Source organism: Phascolarctos cinereus, unplaced genomic scaffold, assembly GCF_003287225.1.
Source record: "Phascolarctos cinereus isolate Bilbo 61053 unplaced genomic scaffold, phaCin_HiC Scaffold_7;HRSCAF=346, whole genome shotgun sequence".
NCBI classification, from domain to species: Eukaryota; Metazoa; Chordata; class Mammalia; order Diprotodontia; family Phascolarctidae; genus Phascolarctos; species Phascolarctos cinereus.
Genome location: NW_027556180.1, coordinates 33,625,177 through 33,649,246, shown reverse-complemented (window position 1 = coordinate 33,649,246; position 24,070 = coordinate 33,625,177). Strand labels below are relative to the sequence as shown.

At 40.7% G+C, this 24,070-nt stretch overlaps 1 protein-coding gene across 2 annotated transcripts in view; it reads right to left on the bottom strand.

Annotated features, from left to right (window-relative positions):
- Positions 1–11,706, bottom strand: part of ECT2 (epithelial cell transforming 2) — a 59,426-nt gene extending 47,720 nt beyond the window's left edge. The window contains exons 1-5 of one of the 2 annotated variants that reach the window (XM_020980475.2): positions 11,465–11,706; positions 4,849–5,003; positions 3,193–3,272; positions 2,987–3,079; positions 808–990 (exon numbers count right to left, since the gene is read on the bottom strand). In XM_020980475.2, the coding sequence (XP_020836134.1) occupies positions 808–990; positions 2,987–3,079; positions 3,193–3,272; positions 4,849–4,978 (486 nt within the window). In that variant the 5' untranslated portion in view covers positions 4,979–5,003; positions 11,465–11,706. The remainder of the gene's footprint in view (positions 1–807; positions 991–2,986; positions 3,080–3,192; positions 3,273–4,848; positions 5,004–11,464) is intronic. The other variant, XM_020980493.2, reaches the window with a different exon arrangement.
- Positions 11,707–24,070: the final 12,364 nt, after the last annotated feature.

Genomic DNA, 24,070 nt, shown 5'->3' with positions numbered 1-24,070 from the left:
AGTTTCATAGGTACTAGACTAACCAGCAATGACATCTATTGGCCACAAGGCTTTTATTATGTAATGGGAAAACATTGACTGATAACAACATTGCAGCTGCTATTATTTCTATACTAAGAATCTGACGCCCAATTAAACAGGTGATTTTCTGAGGGCCCTAAAATCAACAGGTTTTATCACAAGGTACTCCTATGGCACAATCACCACTCTTCTAATGCATACTACAATCGCATAATACCAGAAAATAAGAAGAACTAACATCCTGCTGGTTGGGTCCTGAATCATAGACTGGAAGAGCTAGAATATCCCTTAAGTATCCCCTAACCTAGACCCTTATTTTACAGGTCATAGAGAAAAGGTGGTCCCAAGATGTCAAGGGATAGGCCCCAGATCCCAGTTAGTTAATAGAACAGGAACTCGAACCCCAGCTGGGTGGATTCTCAAGCAAGTGTTCTTTCTTTCTACTCCACTCTTCTTTATATCAGACCTGTGATTTCATCGGTATAGGAAATTCCCAAGATGAAAACTCCCTCTACTGATTCAAATAAGCAACTTGTATGTAATGTAGTTTTAGAGAATTAGGGTTATAGCCAGGGACCCACAGTCACCTGTCAGAGCAGAGCCCAGGCCTTCCTCCCATGGAGAGCTGGCCCTCTATTGGCCATGCCACAACTCCTCCTTTCACAGCACTAGTATGGTATAGAAGAATACAGTAGATTTAATGCAAAGTCATAAAACTTACTATGTGTAACACACATGTACAAACAGTTCCAATACTGAAATGTTAAAATTAGTTTACACTCTTACCTCCCCGTTTTTAGCACAATTAAGCACAACTGAGGGTCCAAGAATTCTATAATCGGCCTTATATAAGTCATTGAAGACAGCATCCTGAAAGTCCATGACCACAAATATGTTTTCAAATTCTGGTGAATCTGAATCTTCAAATTCTGCCACTGATTCCATCTTTAGGTAAGGCACTTTTATTTCCTTGATTTTTTTAAAAATGTAATATTATAAGTATGAAGTATTTATGCATACACAATTAGTTAATAAAGTAACTCTAAATAGACATTATACATTACATACCATTCATCCATCCAAAAAGTAAACATTTAAGATTAATTATTCAATATCAGTATTACATTTAAGTTTAAAATTGAAAATGTTGCCTTAGTCTATGTGCTACTATTACCTTACAAACTTTCAGTTAGTTCTAGATTGAAATACCTGAATGGATGATGATTAAGCATCAAATCAATTGGTCTGGACACTGATAGAAAATATCATGGAATGGAAAATGACAAATTTAAAAGAGGTATGTTAATTATTTCCACAAAAAAGACCAACTATTATTCTTCAGTGCTGATTGCTTCTATTCTTTTGTGCTGATCTAAAAAAAGTTGTATATAAGCAGCCTTTTGTGAAGCAAAAAAATTTTTTTTAATTATAGATTTATATTTTGTCAGTGAGGATGTTTCTTCCACCAACACAGATCACCACTATTCTTTAACTCATTACAGATTTTTGAGAGTTACTATAGGAGAAAAATTCAACATCCTGCAGTCAAAATGGTGGTGAGCATTTCTGAACTTAACTAGGCTTGTCTTGGGAAAATGGGGACTTAATAAGAAGAAATAAGAAAACTTGACATTTAGTGCTTTCAAGTTTGAAAAGCATCTTATATGTATCATATCATTTGAGCCTCACAATATCTTGTTAGGTAAGTTTATTAGTATTACACATATAGGTGATGTAACTGAGACTAATGATCTGCCCAGATCACTTGGCTAATAAGTACCAGTGGTGGGGTTTGAACTCAAGTGTTTCTAATTCCAAGTTCACTACTCTAACCAATATAGTAGGCCTCTACTCCAATACCTTCTAGCTGGTAGGACTGCTAAAGTGTGTTCTCCATTATCAGAGACTTCAGAGACCCAGGGACACTGCTATCCAACAATAAGGCAGCAGGGACATGTACTATAACAAAAAACTAAGGGACAGAATAAAATTAAACTGAAAAACAATAAACATTCTAATCAACGTTACATATTGGGAAAAAGGAAATATGAGATGGATCAGTAAAGACGGCCTTTTATCTAAAAAGAAAACAGTATGAACTACTGTGACTACTGCAGTATGAAAGGAAAAGGGTTTAAAGAAATGAATAGACAAAGACAACCCAAGAGTATACAGAGAGAGTAACCAATGAGCTGTTATGAGCACTTAATATCTTGATGTTTTTCTAAAATGTAAATAGTTATAAATGTAGGTTTAATTGGTTTGTTAATGTTTAAACTTAAGCATGATAAATTATTTTAAATGAACATATAAAGGGATATATAAAAAACAAGTAATCTAGCAAATAATCACTTGCCACTATATAAAGTATTAAGCAAATTTTTCAGAGACAAGTGAAGAAGGAATGAAATCTTCATTTTACTACCCACATATTTTTAAATGAAGCTTTTTCTTTTTTCTTTTTTTAACATCTTTGAGCTCGTAAATGTAGTGGTTTGGAAGCTGTTATTGTGTGAATGGACTGGAAAGGTATTTGAATGTCTAGTCTAGAAAATTAGATATACTTTCATATGCTCATATAACATACTCCCAGTATTTGGCAAAGTTCTTTAATTTTACTTTCACCAAGATTTCAAAACTTTAGAGTGAATGTAAAATTAATGGAAGAAGCTAGTTCAAAGGAAAATATGAGACCTCAGCTGAAATGTACTGCTATCTAGAAATTTTGCAGTAGCAAATTATTTTATAAATTTCATCAAATACACCACATGCTATAGTGAGGCCCTACTAACTTCCAGTTTCAAAATGAAGTATGAAATTAGCATCCCACATTTTCTGTTCAACTAGCTTCAGAGTGCACTGCATCCACCTCCATGCCAAATTTAGGTCTGATTATCACAGATTGCAGAATAGCCAAATCAAAGGAAGGACAGCATGCCACATGCAGTCAAGACACCTGACGTACCATGTTAATGATACTTTTTATTAACTTTTCATCCGCTTTTCCAGGGCAACTTTCTTTTATCTTTATAACTGGGACTTCCATTATTTTAATGGTCTGTGGAAGAGAGACTTGGGTATGAGATTAAGGAAGTACCACACTGGGCATACATGCAAACTTAAGGAAAGAAACCACACGGCTCCACCTGAGGCCAAAGCGCCAACTCATACCTTTAAGGCCTGTATAAGTTCTTCTTGTTTTCCAGCTTCTTGAACCAGTATTACTCGAGTTTCAATCTGAGGCATTTCTTCTGTTTAGGGGTAAAAAATACATCATTATGTACATCAGAAATGAACAGTGATATTAATGGCTCTCTTCCCTGCTACGGTGTCATTCTGTATGTCTTCAGTTCATTCAAGGCGCAGACTAACACCCTCTAAACTGTCTTGAAGCCCAATTCGGTTTTAATTAATGAGGGGGGTGGGGGCAGGAGGAACTGCCAAATACCATTTTAGAGGACAGGAAAAAATATTATAATTTTTAATCTAAAAATCTGGCAATCACAAAACAATACTGGTGTGCAGAAAAGTTATAAATACACTAGAACTACTCTCAATTAGTGACTAACTTATTTGGTTAATATTGAAGTCACAGAATTTCAGAGCTGCTCTTCCTCAAAGATACTTTTACTGGCTGTCTCCCATGCCTAGAACAGCCAAAACAGTACCTTTTACAGGAAGCCTTTCCTGATCCCCCTTGTTTCTAGTATTTTCCTTCTATTGATCATCATTGATTTATCCTGTATGTATCTCATCTGTAAAGTTGTCTGCATGCTGTCTCTCCCACTAAATTATTAGCTCCCTGAGAGCATGGACTGCTGTTTTGAGTTTTGAGGTGGTTTGCTTTGCTTTTTGCCTTTCTTTGTATCTTCAGCACTTAGCAAAGTACCTGACTGCTAGTAGTTTATTGACCTACTGATCTAAGATATCTATTCCAACCAGTGTCTGAACAAGAATTTCCTCTTGTCAAGCGGCATGAAACCTGTGAAGACCTCCAATGATGTGGACTCCATTACCTACCTCTCCAGGCAGTCCATTATTTTATATAGCTCTAACTATATCAAGCTAAATTGGTCTCTTTGCAACTCCCTTTTCTACATGACACTTTTGATATTGTTTCTGCTATCATGTTACCTCTTCTTCTTCTCCAAACTAAATATTGACAGTTCTTTTAGTCAATCCTCATATGGCAAATGTGGTTCCCAGAACCGAATACAACACTCCAGATGTGGTCTGTCCAGGACAAGGTACAGCAATACCATCAATTTCTTAGGGCGACACATCATAAACCTCTTAAAATGGCCCAAAATGAAATTAGGTTTTTTGTATACCTAACACCATTTGGAAAAAAAAGTTATAGGTAAAAGAGTGAAAGCAAACTCTTCTGAACAGAAGACCAGGTAGACCCACTTCATGCTCTACTGAATTCTCAAGTACAACGTTACAACAAAGACTCACTGTACCTAGACATAAATATAAATTCTAAGTGTCTTCTGTGACATTTATTTTCCTAAAACATGGTCAGGGTCAATAAACATTGACTGATAAGATATCCACATTTGGTGGTTCTTTTAAAGAGCAGAAATAGTTTCCACAGAGAGTTTGCTTGTTAAAGCAGAAACACAAAACATCTCAGTTGGAAGGAACCTCAGCAGTCACCTAGTCCAATGCATCCCAACCCAACCAGCAGTTACATGGCTTCTGCTTGAACACCTCCAAAGGGAGCAGGCACCAACTTCACAGGTAGGTTTCATTCCACTTTTTTGTTCTTAAAATTATTATTCAGTTTTGAAAACACTTAAAAGCATGAAATGTTTTGGTAATTACCATCAGCATCTGAAGCGGATCCAGTAAGTTCATTTTCTTTAGACATCTCAGGAACTTTAGAATCAAAAATAGAGGTATCTGCCAAGAGACTCTTCCCAGCAGTAGACACTAATATACTGTTGTCAGCCATTATTGATTCTTCTCAACTTCTCTACCTAAAAGTTCAGAAGAGATTGAAATTCAGAACAGCAAGATTATTTTTAAATGATTTTTATCCAGTCAAGTTTAAGCACTGTTTTAATGTGCTTCTACCTACAATTTCTTAAAAAAGAAATACTTTAATTACTTCTTAAGAATCTTCGATGTCTATCAGTATAAAATGTAATCCAATGTATTAAGCTATAAGATTAATATTGAGATTTATTTTATTCCTTGCTAACATTCAATATAAAAGCATCAGAACTAAAAATACATAACTAAGAGCAACAAAAAGTCAAGAATCTTAAAAACGTTTCCTTCACAACCCAACATATAATATTGAAGAAAATGCATTATACTAAGACACTCCTCATTGCATTCTGCCATTCTCAATGACATGTAATTTCATTCCCAATAATCTAACAGGCTGACAGAAAAAATGCTACGGCCACTGCTCTTCCTGGTGCTAGTGTATGAACAGAAAGCTGGTCTTAGAGCCAGAAAGCCCTAGGTTCAAATCCTTCCTGATACATAGTAGCTGTGAGACCCTGGGCAAGTCATTTAACCTCACAGTGCCCTGATGAACTCTCTGAGGCTAGGAAATGCAGAAATGTATTGGTTGCGGGTATTCCGTCAGCCAGTGGAATCACAAGTTCAGTTCTTATCTTCTACATCCTCAGTTTCAGGCATTATATGGAGGATGTAAAGACAAAATAGATGATTTCTATGATCTCAGATTTAGACCTGGAAATCACCTCAAAGGTCCTATGGTCCAGGCCCCTTACTTTACAGAGAAGGAAGCGAAGGAGTGAATAGGAATAACTAGTCCCTTAGCAGTAACTAGAAGAAGCAAGACTGAGACCAGTCTTCTGACTCCAAACCCAATGCTCTCTCCATTAGACTACACTGTCATGATTCCCAGTCTGGAGAGCCTGCATACTGCACCCAGAAGCTAATTATCAGAGAAGACACAAACCAAGAGGGTCCAGCAGTCCACCAATGTGAAACCTCGAAGAGTGTCAAATTGTGGGCCATCTTCCTCCTGACCACCTTCCCCAAACTAGTCAGGACTCGAGGAAGAAGTAAGGCAGTAGCATATAATGAAAAGTACGACTTACCTTTGGGTTAGGGAATGCCACACCAAAAAAATAAGATGTAGCACTTAAGGAACCAACCCAAGACTGAAATAACATTGGAACAAAAGTAGCTATATTGCTGGCTCATACACAAGGACGGTAATCACTCATGTTATGAGAAGGATCCTGAACATTCGCCTACAAATGTGCTTTAATTTACAAATGACCCCAAAATGATTTCCTAATTTCCTTCCTGCTCTACAAGGTTAAACCTCAGAGAGTACTATATTGGACTGAATACAGGTGTCACTCAAGCTGATTGCTTTCTTCACATTACAGCAGTATTTTTCACTTTTAAAACAAGTATTCATTTAAATGCGTATCCCTCCACAGCATAGAATCTCAGTAAGGGACAGGATTGAATGAACATCTGTTTGAATAACAATTCCATTCACAACAACCTCAGCCTAAAGCACCAAAAAGTTTAGTGACTTCCCCAGGCTAACACAACCACTACATATCAGAGCTGGGACTTGAACCCAGGTCTGCCTAAACCAGGCTGGAATTAGTCCCTCAAAAATGAGAATAAGCATCCCCTAACTGTAGGTGCATCCCAGTGCTGTCTTGAGCCCTCTTCCCTCTCTGCAACCCTTCTTGGTGACCTCACATCCCGTGGGCTCAATTATCTCTATGCAGATGATACACAACCCTTGACCATGTTCAAATCTCTAATAACACAGCTACTATCCTATTTTGAGTCTTTATCTCTCACCTTTCGCCTGGACTACTGTAATAGTCTAATCCGGCAGTTCTCAAAAGTTTTTGCTCCTTTTATATTCTTAAACACTATTGAGGAACCCAAAGAGAATTATGTGAGTTAAATGTATTCATATTTACTGATAAAAATGTTAGAAATTAAAACTGATAAATTTTTAAAATATTTACTAATTCATTTAAAAATAATAGCAAAATCACTACATGTTTACATAAATAATATTTCTATGAAAAATAACTATATGTTCTCCAAAAATTAGTGATAAAAATGGGACTGTTCTAACGACTTTTGCAAATCTTTTTAATGGCTAGCTTAACAGAAGACAGCTGGATCTTCATATCTATTTCTGCATTCAACCTATTGTGATTTTTGGTTGAAGTATATGAAGAAAATCTGACCTCACACAGATATGTAATTAGAAAAGGGATGTGTATTTTAAAAGGCAAATAATATGTTAGTATTACTAAGAAAACAGTTTTCAACTTGCAAATCCAGATCCAGGAACCACAATTTGGGAACCATTGGCCTATCTTCCTACCTCAATTGTCTCTCCAATTCATTCCCCATAGAACTGCCAAAGCGATTTTCCTAAAGCCTAGGTCTAATTATGTCGCCTTCCTGCTCAATAAGCTCCAGTGTCTCCCTATTCCCTCCAGGGTAAACTACAACCTCTTTGTGCAGCATTGGCTCCGACCAACAACCCCTTTTCCAAGCAAACTCTCCAGTGCATCCAAATCGGCTTGTCTCTGCTCTTCACACATGGCATCACATCAGCCATGCGTGTGCCTTTGCACTGGCTATTCTCATGGACTCTTTTCTCACCTCTCCCTCTGAAATGTTGTAAATGAAAACTTCCTGGACTCCCTTCCCCTTCCAAGCCGTTAGTACGCCCCTTTCCAAAAGCTCCTTCCGTTCATTTTATATGTTTTATGCACATACTACTATGTGTATGTTTTCTCTCCCTTTGGAACACAAGCTCCTTGAGGGTAGACACTGTCTCACTTACCTTTATATTCCCAGTATTTTATCATAGCGCCTGACACGGTAGGTGTTTCACAAATGTTTGCTGATTGATACTGTCCCCTCAACAGACTGTGCCCACCTGGAGGGCAGAAACCATTTCATACTTGCCTTTACATTGACAAGGACAAACCATAAATTCTCTTCTGACTGATATGAATCAAGATCTTCCCTGAGTCACAATTCTTCTACTTGAAAACTTTAAGACACAGGGTTTTTTTTTCTGTTCAGATGAAGCAGAGAAAGCCTGCTGCTAAGAGCAACATTTAGCCATCTCTCCTGAAAGGGTTTGAAAAAGGACAAGTTGGCACAGGTTGGTGCTTGGCATGACTACAAACGGTCTATTTCTAGAATGAGACAAGTTGAGGGGGGGGGGTTGAACAAGATGGAAGACAGCATCCCAAGTGGGCTTCAGTCAGGTCCTCTGTAACTTAGATGTCTCACTTTGTTCAAAAGTGAATTCAGTGTAAGTACTGGAAGTTCTCATTTTTCCCAGTTTGCACATGGTTGCTATCCTCATTCTTGCTACCTAATTAAAATTCCTAATGACTTAGTGATAGTGTCTAAGTTTTTCCCAAAAAGCACTCAGACAATTGCCAAGATGTCAAAAGTAATAAAACACTTGTTTCCTGATGGTTTTTATTTGGTCTGAGACTTATTCATTCAAACACGTATGGGGGCAGCTAGGTGGCGAACAGCGGATACAGCACCCGCCCCGAATTCAGGAGGAACTGAGTTCAAATTCGACCTCAGACATATAACACATACTAGCTGTGTGACCCTGGGCAAGTCACTTAACCCCAATGCCTAGCAAAAAAAAATTAAAAATAAAAAAATTAAATTTTAAAAAAATTTAAAAAATATGTATTAACCATCTGTGCATAGTTTTATGCTTATTATATAAAATCGTAAGTTCTAATAGTAACTGAATCAACTGAAGATCAGGTGTATGATAAACTGCAAAAAAAAAAGCTTAATTATGGGAGAAACCATCAAATCATTCCAATTTATGTGAGAGGAGCTCTTAACAAAGCCCCTGACTGAGGCTAGAACTCCTAAGATGATAATGGGCAATCTATATCTACAAACTACATATATTGGACTCTCAACACAGAATATTTAATGGAGCTCTAAGGTAAACAGAATGTCACTTCAGAGAAGTTTTTCTTAGGTAAATTTTCTGGACCAACTTTTTAAAGCAACATGGACCATTCAAATCATCTTGAACCCTCCATACCTCCTCCCTCTCCCCCCAGGTCTGCCCTCCCCTTAATGCTGTTCTAAATTCCAGTAAAGGAAAATTATTTGCTTTTTTTTAATGTTTTAGACATACTCTATACTTCTTGGTGTCTCTTTAAAATTAATAAAGAAAAATGTAAACTTAAAAGGGTATGAAAAAGAATTATCTTAAAACTAGTGTTTCCCCAGTTGTATCCTACTCAATCTGCTCTTTCAAGCTATTCCAAAGCCAATTTCTAATTGATTAATTTCCATGGAATTTCAGAGAAATGATAAGAACTATGATTGATACTAAACAATAAACAAGATCCGAAAGTTCTTTGGGAAGGTGAGGCTTAAAATAAACCAAAAGTATCTTTTCCACTCATTCATTTAAAAATCATTTGTTCAGTGTCTACTGTGGCTGGCAGAGAGCTAGGTATTTGGGATACAAAAAAAGAATATAGATCATACTTAAGGAACTTACATTCTATTTCATAGTGGTACACAGTATCCTTTTGCTACTCTTCAAAACATATTTTGTAATTCACTTACATAAAGCTCACATATCCGTTCTTAGCTAGCAAGTCTGGTTAAAGATAAAAGGCTGCAAATCACTATCTAGGTCAAATATAATTTGTTACCAAAAAAAAAAAGTTCCTCTTCTTTAGATTTCTTTTCAACAGAGGTCTTGAAATTACCTTGAATTACCTTGCAAGCAGAAGGACTGAATTAGAATGTCTGGGCTAGCTGGCGACAGTCAGTGGAAGAATAACTACTATCTGTTCTAGCTATGTTGCTTCTGGTTGGACTAGCTCAGATCTGAGCATAATGTAAGAACTTACATTTCTACAGTGTTTTAAGATTTATTACATTCTTTAGGACCTCAGAGGCTGACAGTCCAACCAGCACCTGAACAAGAGCGTACTACACCCCACAAGCGCTCACCATCCAAGCCTCGCTGGAACAGCTTCAACGAGGCAGGCTTAGCTAGGCAGTCCATTTCACTTTTGCAAAGCTCAAATCAGTAGTTTTCCTTTCCCTTATGCTGCTCCTAGTTTTAGACAAGTCTAAACCCTCTGATCTTTCATCAGTCTTTCAAACGCTTGAAGGCAGCCACTGAGTTCTCCCCCAAGTCTTCTCCAGGCTAAATATCCCCAGTTCCTTCAATTCATTCTCACGCAGCATCCCCTCCCCTACCTAGCCCTTCACCATCCTGGTCACCTTCTAGCTCATCAACCTCCTGACTAAAATGTGGTCAGAAGTGAACACAATCCTCCAGTTTTGTGGTTCAGGGTAAACAGAGAAGCTGGCTTTGCACCCTGGGACAAGTGTCACCTGGAGGGGCTCTCAAGTCCCTTCCAGGTCTAAAGCTCTGACCCCAGTCCTGCCCAGGACAGCTCATGCCTGGCCCCTGGACCTTACTTAAAGCAGCCCAGGAATGCATTAGCTTTCACAATTAACCTGACAGGGGTCCTGCAATGAGTCTATTACCATTTGAGCAGGTGAACACACCAGGAACAAAAAACGGAGGCTCAGAGAGATCCCACAACCTGTAAGCTGGGATTGGAATCCAGGTAGCTCGGGTTCAGTTACCTCTAGGCAGGTAGATTTATATCCAACCCTTACCTCTCCCTGAAGATCTAATCCTAACTTTATTAAGCGCTTACTGTGTGTGTGTAGTAGGCACTTAATAAGTGCTTGTTGACTTTGCTTGATAGGAGGAAAATATTATTCTACTTTTTTCCCCCCAATGAGTGTCTGTATCAGGGGAGGGAGGGGCTGACCCCTCACCCCGGGATAACTTCAGGGAAAGCCGACCCCTTCCTTCCCCGGGATTTGGGGTCCAGCCTGGAGGCGTGGACCTGGAGGGACCTCAGAGATCTCCCAGCGCAAGCCAAGACGCATTGATAAAGCGCCTACTATGTGCACAGCGCCGTTTGCCAGGAGAGCAAAGTGAGGTTCAGGGAAGTGAAGGGACTTACATACTCAAGGCCAGTGGAGTCTCCCCGCCACCCTGGGCCTCAGTTTCCTCGTCGCGAAAAAGGAGGTGGGGGTGACAGACATCGAGTCTGCCCAGCGCTCCGCCCCACCCCCACTCCGGGTCGCCGCCCACCCCCCGCGCCTCACAAGGGCCTCGAGCGGCAGGAGGGCGTGCTGAGCCCCTTTTACAAAAGGGGAGACTGAGGCTCAGCGGGGTTGAGGATCAGGGATGGGCGCCGGGCCCCGCGGGGAGAGGAGGGCGGCGCCCCAGCCCCGGAATCTCCCGCGCCCCACGCCCGGACCAGCCGAGGCGGGAGCGCCGCCACTGGGGGACGCTGAGCAGGTCCCCCCGCGCCGCCAGCCCGGCCCCGGGGCACCTCGACCCCCGCAGCCGCAGCCTCCTCACCCTCTGTCGCTGTCACCGGGATTCAGGCCTCCACTGCCTCCAGCCGCATCCGCCATTCCCCGCCGGCTGCGGCCGCCGCCAATTCAAAAGTGAGCGGCTCCTTCTAAGGGCCTCGCCCATTGGCCCGGACGAGGCGCACGTGTTGTGAATTCCCTTCCCATTGGTCCGAGAGACCGAGGCGGGCGGGCGTTCTATGATTGGGTCCCGTCGCTCCACCTGTTCCCTCCTTCCCTCCTTCGCTCCAACGCCGTGGATGCAAGCCGATTGGTTGTGCGTGCTTTTCAAATTGGCCCAACGGCTCTGGACGTCAGAGAAGAAATGCCCGGATGTATCCGCCCCTTCCCCCAGAGCGGCAGGTGCGCCTGCCGCAGCGGAGGCTGCGGCCTCCCACATCCCACTTCCGGGAGACCGCGGTCATTCTAGGGAGATCTGCGCTTTGCGCAGGCGCGGAGGGCTAGAATCTGATACCGGCTCCTCTCGCGGGGCTCCTGGGCGCAGGCCGCGCTCTCGCACCCTTGTCTGTTCCGTGGAAGGCGTGGGCCTGCCCCGAGGAGCCCAGCCTGCGCCCCCGCCGTGCCTCGCGTTTCACGAGTCATGGGTTCTAGAGCTAGAGAAGATGTTTCGAACCAAGGGGGGCGGGGAGGGGGGCCGTAGAACTTCAGAGTAGCGAGAACGGGGACCCAGAATGTCAGAGCACTGGAAATGTGGGGGCCTGGGTCGTCCGAGCAGAGAGAATGTGAGGCCCAGATCGTCAGAGCAGCAAGAATGAGAGGGTCTGGAACTTCAGAACGGGGAATATGAGGGCCTAGAACATCAGAACAGGGGGAACTTGGGGGCCTAGAGCATCAGAGCAGAGGGAGTGTGGGGCCTAGAACATCATAGAGAGAACCTGGGGCCCAGACCGGCAAAGCAGCAGGAATGAGGTAGTCTGGGATGTCAGAGCAGCAAAGTACTGTAAAAGCCCAGGATGTGGGGGCAGAGCATGTTCTCGGAGGATGGTATAGGATGGACGTTTGTCCAGATGGGGGTTGGACTAGCTGGCCTCCGAGATCCTGGGATCAGAGCCGCACATCAGGAAGACCAAGCTGACAAGTCCGTAGAGGTGGGGAACCAGGTTGGAAGGGTATTACAAAAGTCCCAGGGAAGAGGTAGTGATCGACTGAACACATGGTGTGGAAAGAAGGAAGGGGACGGAGTAGATACATAGGTGAGACTGCCAGGAACTTGGTGACTGATGGGAGGTGAGGGAGAGTAGGTGAGACCGAGGTTTCACATCGGAGTAATTTGTGGAGAATGGTGATGCCATGATCAGAAATAGGGAAGTCAGGAGGAAGAGTAGGTTTGGTGGGAAAGATGAACTCAGTTTTAGACATGGTGAGTTTGGGGTACTGATGGGAAGAGGTCTAACAACCAGTTGGAAATGCAGTTCAGGTTTTCTTTCCCAGATGTTTACAAGGACTTATTACAGATGATGAGATAAAAACAAATGAAACACCCTCAGTCTCCCTCAAGACCAATCTATCTCTATCTGTAATTCATTGAATCTGAGGAAATGTCAAGTTTTACATTCATATGTTGATAATAGTGAGTCGGCCGCTCTAAATACTACTTGACATTATTGATGCTTCGTCAATGTCGTTTATAATCCAAAGACTTTACCTTTGCAATAAAATAATTGCTGGCATTGATTTGTTTTAATGAGGCAATTGGGGTTAAGTGACTTGCCCAGGGTCACAGAGATAGTGAGTGTTATGTGTTTGAAGCTGGATTTGAACTCAGTTCCTGAAGCCAGGGCCAGTGCTCTATCCACTGTGCCATCTAGCTATCCCAATTGCTGGCATTTATATGGTGCTTACTGTGTGCCAGGTATTGTGCTAGATGCTTCACAAGTATCTCTTGTGGGCTTCCCAATACTCCTAGGAGGTAGGTGTTATTATTATGCCCGGTTTACAATTGAAGAAAGTGTGGTAGACAAGTTGTGACTTGGCCAGGGTCACACAGCTACTAAGTGTCTAAGCAGGATTTGAACTCAGGTTTTGCTGACTGTAGGCACAGCGCTCTATATACTGCAACACCACAGGCATCTCCCTAATTCTAAAAGCCTTAGGTTTGGGTGAGAGGTTTGTGTTTCTTAAGGCAGAATATGCCACTTTAAGACCCTGGAACCTTTAACAATTGGGTTTTTTCATTTTGTCTGTGTCCCTAGTGCTTTGCATATTCGACACTTAATAAATGCTTATTAGATTGGATGCTACTAGTACTCTAGTTCAGTTCAACAAGCACTTAAGATTCATCCAGACCAATAGGTTACCAGGTGAAGAAGAGCTCAATACCTGGACATGGCTGCTCACAGCCTTAGGATGAGCTCAACTACCGACTATAAACCTTTCAGTGAAATGAAACTCCACCAGGACTTACCATGTGCCCTGCCACTGCCTCCTCAAGTCCTCTGGGCTGCACCAGGCCTTCTACCCACTGCCCTCCATAGCCCTGGCACTGTCCACTAACCTGCTGTACCTACCCCAGAGGACCTGGAGCCTTGCAGCTGACCCCTCCCACTTGGAGGGAAGCATCAAGTACTGTCTTGCTCTTTTTTCTGTTTGTATTCCCAGTGCTTTGCACTAGTGTTTAGTACATAGTAGGTGCTTAGGAAAAGATCATTCGCTCATCAATAGAAAAGTATAGCTTTCCCCTCAGAATCCACCCAAAGGAGGAGCTGGGAAAAAGGAGCACCCCCTAGAAGAGGTGGAGGTGCCTCCAATCCAAATAGCAGCCTCACTCCTGGATTCGCACATCATTGCTGGAATGCTGTTTTGCCATTTACCTAGCTGCTTCCTCCAGTGGAGTGGAAGTTCCTTGAGGACAGAAACTGTTTTGTTTTCTTCTTTGTCCCTCAGTGTCTCCTACATATGGTATGTGCTGAATAAACTCGAGTTGAATGAATGTAATTTTTCATCATATTCTTAGAAATAAAATTACTGACTTTTAAAAAAAATGTATACAAAATAAACTTCAAGTCATTTATTTTATCTCTTCTAATCACCAACATAATCACTACTATATATCAGTTATTAAGGGTCTAGTCTCTGTACCCTGCACTAGGTACTGTGTAAAGATTTAACAAGATCAAATCCTACCTCCTAATTGAGGGACTCAATCAGAGCCACATAGCTACTAAGTTTCTGTGCTAAGATTTGAACCCAGGTCTTCCCCGATTCTAAGTGCTATGACCTATTCACTATACCAGGGGTGGGGAACCTGCTGCCTTGAGGCCACATGTGGCCCTCTAGTTCCTCAAGTGCAGCCCTTTGACTACATCCAAACTTCACTGAACAAATCCCCTTAATAAAAGGATTTGTTCTATAAAACTTGGGACTCAGTCAGTAAGCCACACCCAAGGATCTAGAAGGCCATACATGGCCTCAAGGCTGCAGGTTCGCCACTCCTAGGCTGTACCATGCCATCCTTTGGGTCATCAATACCTTTACCAAATGTTAACTGCTTAAATGTTCATAGCTTTAGAGTTTGAAGGGACCTCAGAAATCATTTTGTTCCAAACACCTCATTTTATAGAGGAGTTTGTCTAGGAGCTTAAAAACCTAAGCTTCTTTGCCTTAAAAAAAAAGAAAAAAAAGTAATGAATTAAAAAAGGGAATTGCGTTGCCATGCTCAGAATTTGCTGATTGAAATATTTACCTTTCAAGCTAGTTGTAATAAGGTGGCTTTTTTTTATCCTATCTGCTGTGTACAATTACCTTAAAACAGTAGAGCCTATTTTATGCGCATCAACAGTCAATAATTAGGCTATGGATCATTGTTTCATTCAGGGAAATCATTAGGATATAAATCAATTTATACAGCCTGATTAGATTACACAAATCCAGTACTTAAAGTTGCATTTGAGCAAATGGGATTAGTTTTCCTTGAAGTGAAAGGGAGGTTCTGCTTTTGTTGAATTATTGAATTGGACAATGAGTTTAGAGGACATTATTCCCATTTATCTAATTGATACAATTTTGAAAGCAGAAAGAATGTTGGGGATGTTGCAGACCAGCCCCATTCATTTCTCAGATGAGAAAAGTCCAGCCCAGATTGAGGAAGGGACTTGCCCGTGTCACAGCTAGTTAGTGGCAGAGTCAGAAGGGTGCGACTTCAAATGGAGCACCATCAACTCTTGCTGACTGGAAAGTTTATCAGCTAAATAGAGCAATTTAACTGATGCTATTTATAAAAGGCCCCAGATTTTTACCCTCATTAAATGTGCTTTTGCTTTTGTGGATAACATTGTTTCCTGAATTGCCAGACGGCAGGTACAACACTTAAGTATCTTTTATCCAAAGATAGGAACACATTACTAACATTCTTGTATTCAGCCCGTGTGATTATATATCATTTCTATAACTGGCTCACCCTAGATTTAAAGGATTAAAGTTTCCCCGTTTCTGAAATGAGAGTAAGAGGTAGCTATAAGGTAGTTGATAGCCCAAAGACTCACTTAATCTCTCAGTACCTTAGGCAATTCTCTGTAAATTGCAGAGCAGGTGTTGATCTGCATTGGGAATGGGGGTTTCCTCACCAGGCATGAGAAAATCATAGATTGTTTTTAGATGATTTATATCTAGGATGAATATTGGGCATTCCAAGAAGTTTCCACAGTACTAGATGATTTCAAAACTAAGATCAGCACAGATGCATAGACCTAATGTTATAGGATCAAATGTCATAGAATTTATAGCCTTAGAGCTGGAAAGGAGTTTATAGATCAAGTCCAAATTCTTAATTTTATAGATCAGGAAACTGAGGCACAGAGGTTAAGCGATTTAACCAGGTCACATAGCTAGTAAGTGTCTGGCATAATGGTGGAATTTGAACCCAGTTCTTCTTGATTTCAAGTCTAGTGACCTATCCACTAGACTGTGCCAGCCTTCTGGTCATAAACACCTTTGCCAGGTATTATTACTGTTTAGATTTTCATAGCTTTAGAGCTTGAAGGGACCTCAGAAGTCATTTTGTCAAAGCGCTTCATTTTATAGAGGAGAAAACTTGAGGCCCTGAGAGAGTAAGGGACCTGCCAATGTTACACAGGTAAGTGACAGAATGGGGCATCAAAGTGGCACCAGCCTTGGAGTCAGGAGGACCTGAGTTCAAATTTGACCTCAGATACTTACTAGCTGTGTGACCCTGGGCAAGTCACTTAATCCTAATTGCCTCCATGAAAAAAAAAAAGTGGCAGAACAAGGATGAACCCAGTACTCCAGGTCCTCATACTCCAAATCCACTGCTCTTCCATTGAACCATATTGTTATTGGCTGTCCCTCTGACAGCCTTTTTTCTTCAGAAGGCTGTCCTGAGGGTCTACACAGCTTTGGCTGAATTTGATTGGGTCAAGTTGTTTGCTGTCTGCTTTCTGAGGATGTGTCCATATGGTTATGCCAAGGAAACCTAGAAATACTGCTCCTCAAACTTAAGTGTGAGTTTCTCAAGATCTTAAGAATCAGACTATTAATTTCCTGACTATATGCTGACTTGCCAGTGATGACTAAATTTCATCATATTCTCTAAACTGCAGGAGAAACCTAATGTTAAATGTTCCTGATCTCATGATTTTTTTTTCTCACCAATGCCACCAGCTTGCATATCAACACATTCTAGTGAACTGTTTCTATTTCTCTAAGATGTATATCTTCTCACTAACATTTATTCTTAAGAGGTGAGTAGATCAGGCAAGGAAATAGGATATGTGCATTGAGGATAGTGGCAAATTACTTCAGTTTCAAGAATCAATATTTTAAGTAGAATGCCATTAATTGTTTACCAGCGTCTCTGAACAGAGTTAGTCATTTAAAGCAAATGGCTAAGCCTAAAGCCAAGGCCATCACTTTTTCCTCAAAAGATAAAGATATCTGTCTATCTGTCTGTCGGTCTATCTATCTATCTAATCTATCATCTAACTTTCTGTCTATGATCTATTGATTAACCAGTATACAATATAATGGACACTTGTTTTAGTAGTTTGTATATTAGCCCATTATAGTATGAATGTATAAAAGTATAAACACACATGCATAATGTCTATGAAATCTAACACCAGGAGCCAATTTATTCAACTCAATTAAAAAATCAACTAAGTGAAAATTTATATTAAATTGCCTACTTGGTATTCTATAACTAACAGGTTTTTTTTTCACTTTTCAACTGATTACTTTGGTGTTTATTATATGTTGTGCAGTTATGTCCTACTCGTCATGAGACTCTGGACCATACTATCCATGGATTTTTCTTGGCAAAGAGATACTAGAGTGGTTTACCATTTCCTTCTCCAGTGGATTAAGGCAAACAGATGTTAAGTGACTTGCCCAGGGTCACACAGCTAGTTAAGTGTCTGTGGTCTGATTTGAACTTAGGTCTTCTTGACTCCATGCCCAGTGGTCTATCCCCTGAGCATAGCAACACAGAAATAGCCTTGTGTAGAATGTGAATTCTATGTTGTCAGACATTTTTTAGAGCTGAAAATGATGAAATCTGTTAAATTCCTTATTTCACACACAAGGAAACCTGTCCAAAGACATTGTGTGATTTGCCCCCAGCACCCAACTAGTTATTGGTAGAGCTTGGACTGGAACTGAAAGCCCTTCACTCCTAGACTCGGCACATTAACTGGTCTGACAGCTCCCAGGAGGCAAGGAGCACATCCCTCCCTCTCCTGCTCATCTCTTCCTTCCTCACCCAACAGCACACAAAGGAGGGCATCAACAAATACTTGATTGATTAGTTGATTGACAAAATTATTTCATCTATAAATATGGTACTGAGGCACCAGGGTAGAGGCTATCTTGCTGGAGTTGGAGTCAGGAAAGCCTGGATTCAAATCCTGCCTCTGACATTTAATTAGCTATATAACACAACTTTTCTGAATCTTAGTGTCCTTATTTGAAAATAAGAGTAATATCCATAAGTTTCTACCTTACAGAGGTGTTGGCAGTTCTCATGAGATAATAATTTATATAGAAAGTGCTTTGCAAACTTCAATATATACTCCATACAGTTCACATATTATGAAGACAAGTGAGTCATCATCTTTATTAGCTTAACCACACATGGATCTCCTTTTCCCTTGTGTATGATGGCCCAAACTATGCAAGTGTGACCTAGAATCCTGAATGGCAAAGTCATTGTGGCCCCACTAATGAGCATGCTGGCTTTCTGTCCTCGAGATTTCAAGGCATTTTCACAGGATTTACAGACAGAAGGGGACTTAGATTATTTGGTCCAAGACAATTTCTCTCCATAATGTGCTACTGTACGGAATATAAACTTGAATATACTAAAAAAGTGAAAGGGTCTTTTTTAACCTCATTTTCCATTATTACTTGCTCCTTCCTTTTATTTTTCATCAAAATTACCACATATTGCTCTTTTATAAGCAAATTAGAACAGTAATGCTTGACTTTTAAAAAGTCCCTGGCTTCCTATCCCTAAGATTTGTCTTGGCATTTTCACAGGATTTACAGATAGAATAGGACCTTAGATTATTTAATCCAATCCTCCCATTCTATAAATTAGGAAACAGGATTAGAGAAACTAAGTAATTTGCCTAGGATTGGTTACACAGTTACTTAGAAACAGTCAGTATTTGAACCCAGGTTCACAGGCTCCACATTTTATGTCCTTTCTACTTCACACTGCCTCTCAGTTTCTGGGCAACTGTTTCCAAATTTTAAAATGTGAGGTTTTGTTTTATTCATTAAAAAACCTTCTTCCACTTCCCCCATTCTCCACCCCACCCCCCAAGAATAGGGTTGGCAAAAGAAAATATATGTGCTCCAAATCACAGCCCTGGGGAAAATCAGGGTGAAATTAAATGCACATCCTAAATGATACTGTGAAAGTAAGGAAATAAATGAGAAATTCTGTGATGTAAACTTTGCCCTGGGTTTTTAAAAACTGCCACCTTCCTCTTTGAGGGGCAGTGTGGTCTTATGCAGAGGTATCAAATATGGGGCCCTTGCGCCATGGCCTGAGCCAGATTAAAATGTAGTTCTCACCTGATTTTAATGGGTTGATGTAGTAATAATAATAATAATAATAAAGAAATGTATAAACGTGTATAGTTTTCTAAGTCAATATGTAGCCCACAGGGATCCTTATCTGATTTAGTGACTCCCATTTCTATTTGAGTTTGACATCATTGGTCTAAATGGATAGAGGAGTCAGAAAAACCTGTAATCAAATCCCATTTTTTACCATGGGCGAGTCAATTAACCTCTTCATTGAACCTGGACCACTCTGTTATACAGTAAGTTATAGATAAGTTTCTGATCTGCAGTGATAGAGGGAATTTCCACTTTGGGAGTTTCCTACACCAATGAAATCCTAGGTCTGGACCAAAATAAATACCTAAATACTCCCATGTAGAAAAAACCTCGGAGTCTTTGAAAACTAAAGCACCACTGTAATCCTACTGTATTAAAGTATAAGCATGACAGCAGGGTTCACATTGTATCCCCAGTGCCCATAAATAGTGCTTCATAAATGCTTATTGATTGTTTAATTAGCAGGAGAATTATGTAAACTAATAATAATAATAGTAATAATCCTCCAGCTTTCCTGAGCACTAAGAAAAATCTTCCCAGAGAGCTGCATCCACTTTGGCTCCTTACATTTGACAAAGGACACGTAGAAGTGACTGAGAAGATAACTAATTCATGAAAGAAAAGGTTCCTAATCAGAACAGTTGGCATTGGCAATAACCCAGTGCAAGAAAACCAAGGCTAGAGTTTCTGGGGAGGACAGCTTTGTTAGTCCGGCTGATGCTCTGATCCATTTGGAGTAAAGTAGTGCCAGCTGCTGCAATCTCTATTAACTGGACAGTTCCACTTGGAGAAATCTTAATTGCTGCCAAGAGCAGTAGGGCAGCCAGGAAGGGCATGTATGGTGCCAGCCAAGTGGTGGGCGCAGAAGACTTGCACCTGAGTACAAGCATAACTTGGTGCCGCCCTTCCAAATATGAAGGATAACCTATTTCAGGAGGAAGACGTTAACCAGTTTCTTTCTATCTCCACTCACAGAATGTACAACAGAAGGAAATGTAATTCAATTACACTATCAAGCTTAAATTAAGTTGGATATTTGAGAAATTCTTGCCTCTGTCACATTGAAATGGGCTTCTAAGGAAAGTTGGGAACTTTGCCCTAAAGATCTTTAAAATAAAGTGAAAATGAAGAAGTATGGCTCCAAAAAAGAGATGAGAAGATATACCTCTTTCTCTCTTTACAGAATTGGAGTACTATGGGTGCCAAACATTGCATGGACCCGTCAGACTTAGGGGATATGTTGGTGCATATTACTGATCTGATTTTTTCCTCCCTCTCTCCTTTATTCTTTGTCACAGGGGACTAGCTCCCTGAGTTGGGGTGGGAGAGGGAGGAAAGGTCATGTAAAAACAAAATATATCAATAGATTTTTTAAAAAGAACATTCATAGTGATGTATCAGGTGCTTGAGATACTCACTGGGCTGGGTGACAGCCTAGACACAGCAGATAAAGGAGAAGGACGAATAAACAATAGTGGCAAACCTACCAATGTGGAAGACACCGAGAATCAAGGTGCCCTAAACAGGGGAAACTGTCCAAAATCTCCTGAAGTCTTTCCTTGCTGAATATGTGAATGTGCGCATGTGTTACTGTGAAACCAGTGCCAACACTGCAACATCATACCTTGTGCTTATTTCATTACATAAAGAATTAAAGGACCTCAGAGACCGTGTTGCCCAAACAGAACCTGAACCAGCGCCAGTCATTCCAAAAGTGTGGGTACATAGTCATGTGATCAGAGATTCACCGATGAAAGAACCTTTGGGATCTATGTGAGGAAGTTTGCCCAAGGTCACAGAAGCAGTAAGTGGCAAAGCCAGGAGGGGAACCCAAGTCCCACACTTGAAAGCTAGGACTTTCCCCATCACGTCATGCATTGACTAATGCAGACCTCAATCTGTCCATGCTTTGGTATGTAATTTTTTAAATTATATTTAATTTTTTTGACCCTTAAAGAAATCCACCTTCTGACAGTCCCACCCCGTGTGTGTGTGTGTGTGTGTGTGTGTGTGTGTGTGTGCTCACGCATGCACTTGCATATATATATATACATATATATATATATGTATATACATATATATATATATACATATATATATATATATATATATATACATATATATATATATGGAAAGGGACAGAGACAAAGAGAGAGAGAGAGGGAGGGAGGGAGGGATTGAGAGAGAGAGAGAGAGAGAGAGAGAGAGAGAGAGAGGGAGGGAGGGAGAGAGAGAGAGAGAGAGAGAGAGAGAGAGAGAGAGAGAGAGAAAGAGAGAGAGAGAAGTGATAGCTGGGCCTCCACTCCAGGCACTGAAACCATTCTGGCTGAAAAGCTGCAAAGAGTAGGACCATGCACATCCCTGAGAAGGGAGGCTCCGGGAGGTCTGTGAAATGGTTCATTTACATTAAGCAAGAATTCTCTCCTTCTCTCTCTCTATGTATGTATGTGTGTGTGTGTGTGTGTGTGTGTATAGATATATGTACACACATGTAGCTAGGTGGAAGAGTGGATACATTGCTGGGCTGGAGTCAGGAAAACACTAGCTGTATGAACCTGGGTAAGTCACTTAACCCTGTTTGCCTCAGTTTTCTCATCTCTAAAATGAGCTGGAGAAGGAAATGGAAAACCACTCCATCATCTCTGCCAAGAAAACCCCAATTAAGGCGATAACAAGTGAGACACAACTGAAAAACAACTAAACAAAACTATAGATAGGTATGTGTATATACAGATACATGTATGCATATACACACACATATGTATAATGGGACTTTGTGTATGTGTGGTATGGGACTATCAGAAGGTGAATTTTATATATTTACACGCACATTTATGTCTATACTCACACATATATATTAAATAACTACATAATGGGTATATGTTTATATATGATTTATATATTCATATGTATGTATGTATGTATGTATGTATGTATGTATGTACACACACAGAGCCTCATTTAGCACTAAGTAGGCAATGAAGAGTTTCTGCAACTAAGGGGAAAAAGTTCATCTGGTGGCCAACCTTCCCTGTGGGAGCCTTTTCAAACTTTGCAAGGCTGGTCCTCACATGACAACACAGTTGGCCACACTTCCTGGACTGGAAGTCTTTTAAAGCAGAGCTTGTATTCCATCAACACAGTCTTCAGAAAACCAAGATCCCTTTTATCTATGATGAGGCATCCTGGGAGGACTTTGTGGAAGAGACACATCTTGTACACGTGGTTCAGTATAGTAATTTAAAACAGAATTATATGACTGTGAAATACATTTCCTTGCTATTCCATAATCAGCCATTTCTAATCCTCTGAGACGTAAAACAAAGATATGCATATATAGAGAGTATACATACATATATATGCATGTGTGTGTGTGTGTGTGTGTGTGTGTGTGTGTGTGTATTTGGAGCCCAAACAGTGATCCCAAAGTGTTTTCAATGTTGCCTGTCCTGTGTAGTTATCAGATCTTACATGTTTAATATGTTTAGACTGTGCCCACGCATTTGGCCACAATTATATAAAGTAGAAGACTATGTTGCAATAGTAACCACAAAGCTGTTAAAATGTACACAGCAGCCCTGACTTCAAAGGAGAAAGGTAACTAGGCAATCTAATTCTTTGTTTGGCCAGTGGGCTGGTTGAGGTCTGTTATTTCATTGGTACAGGAGCTGATGAAGATCTGCAGTGGATCCATGAGTTATCATCCGAAAAAAATTGCTGGGGGCACTGAGAAGTTTAGCAACGTGGTCTTAGTCACACAGCCATTGTGTGGAGCCTAGGTCTTCCTGCCTCAAAAGTCAGCCCTCTCTCCATCATATGGTGCTACCTCTCTTACATTTTCTTACTTCAATATGTGTAACCGGGCTTTCATTGAAACCTGGAGTGTTCTTTGTAAAGCTACATTTTCAGAGGAAAATGTGACTCCTACTTGGTAGAAAGAATGCTGATGTGATTCTATGGACCTGCATTAGGGTCAGATTTGGTGCCACAGCAACTTTGGGGAAAGACACATGTGGTTGGTTCCAAACATGCAATGAAGGTACTGTATATGAAAAGTCAGATTCTCTACCTTCCTGAAGTCAGTGGAAGCTTGGTGAACTGAAGAGTTCAGAAATTACAGAAAATCCCTAAACTCAAATGCATCCAAATACACATTGTTTTTCAGCCTGTGAAATAATTCTCTGGGTTCAATTGATAAAGTCAAGTGCAAGTTCTTCCATCACTGACTGTGGAGTAGATGGCCCAATCACTAGGCCTTGAATTGGACACTATTGATAAAGCAGTTGATATTGACCTAATCATGAACGCTCCAAGTCTCTGGATAGAAGAAGGAAAAAAATAACTTCTGACCCAAAATGAGGAGCTGGTGGCAAGTCTACCCAAATAAACACTTTGCAAAGGCAGGCTTTCGGCTAAGGATGCAATTATATAACTTGGATATACCTAACACAACCCACGAAGTGTTTCTAAAAGTAGAATGGGGGCAGCAGTGGATAGAGCACCAGTCCTGGAG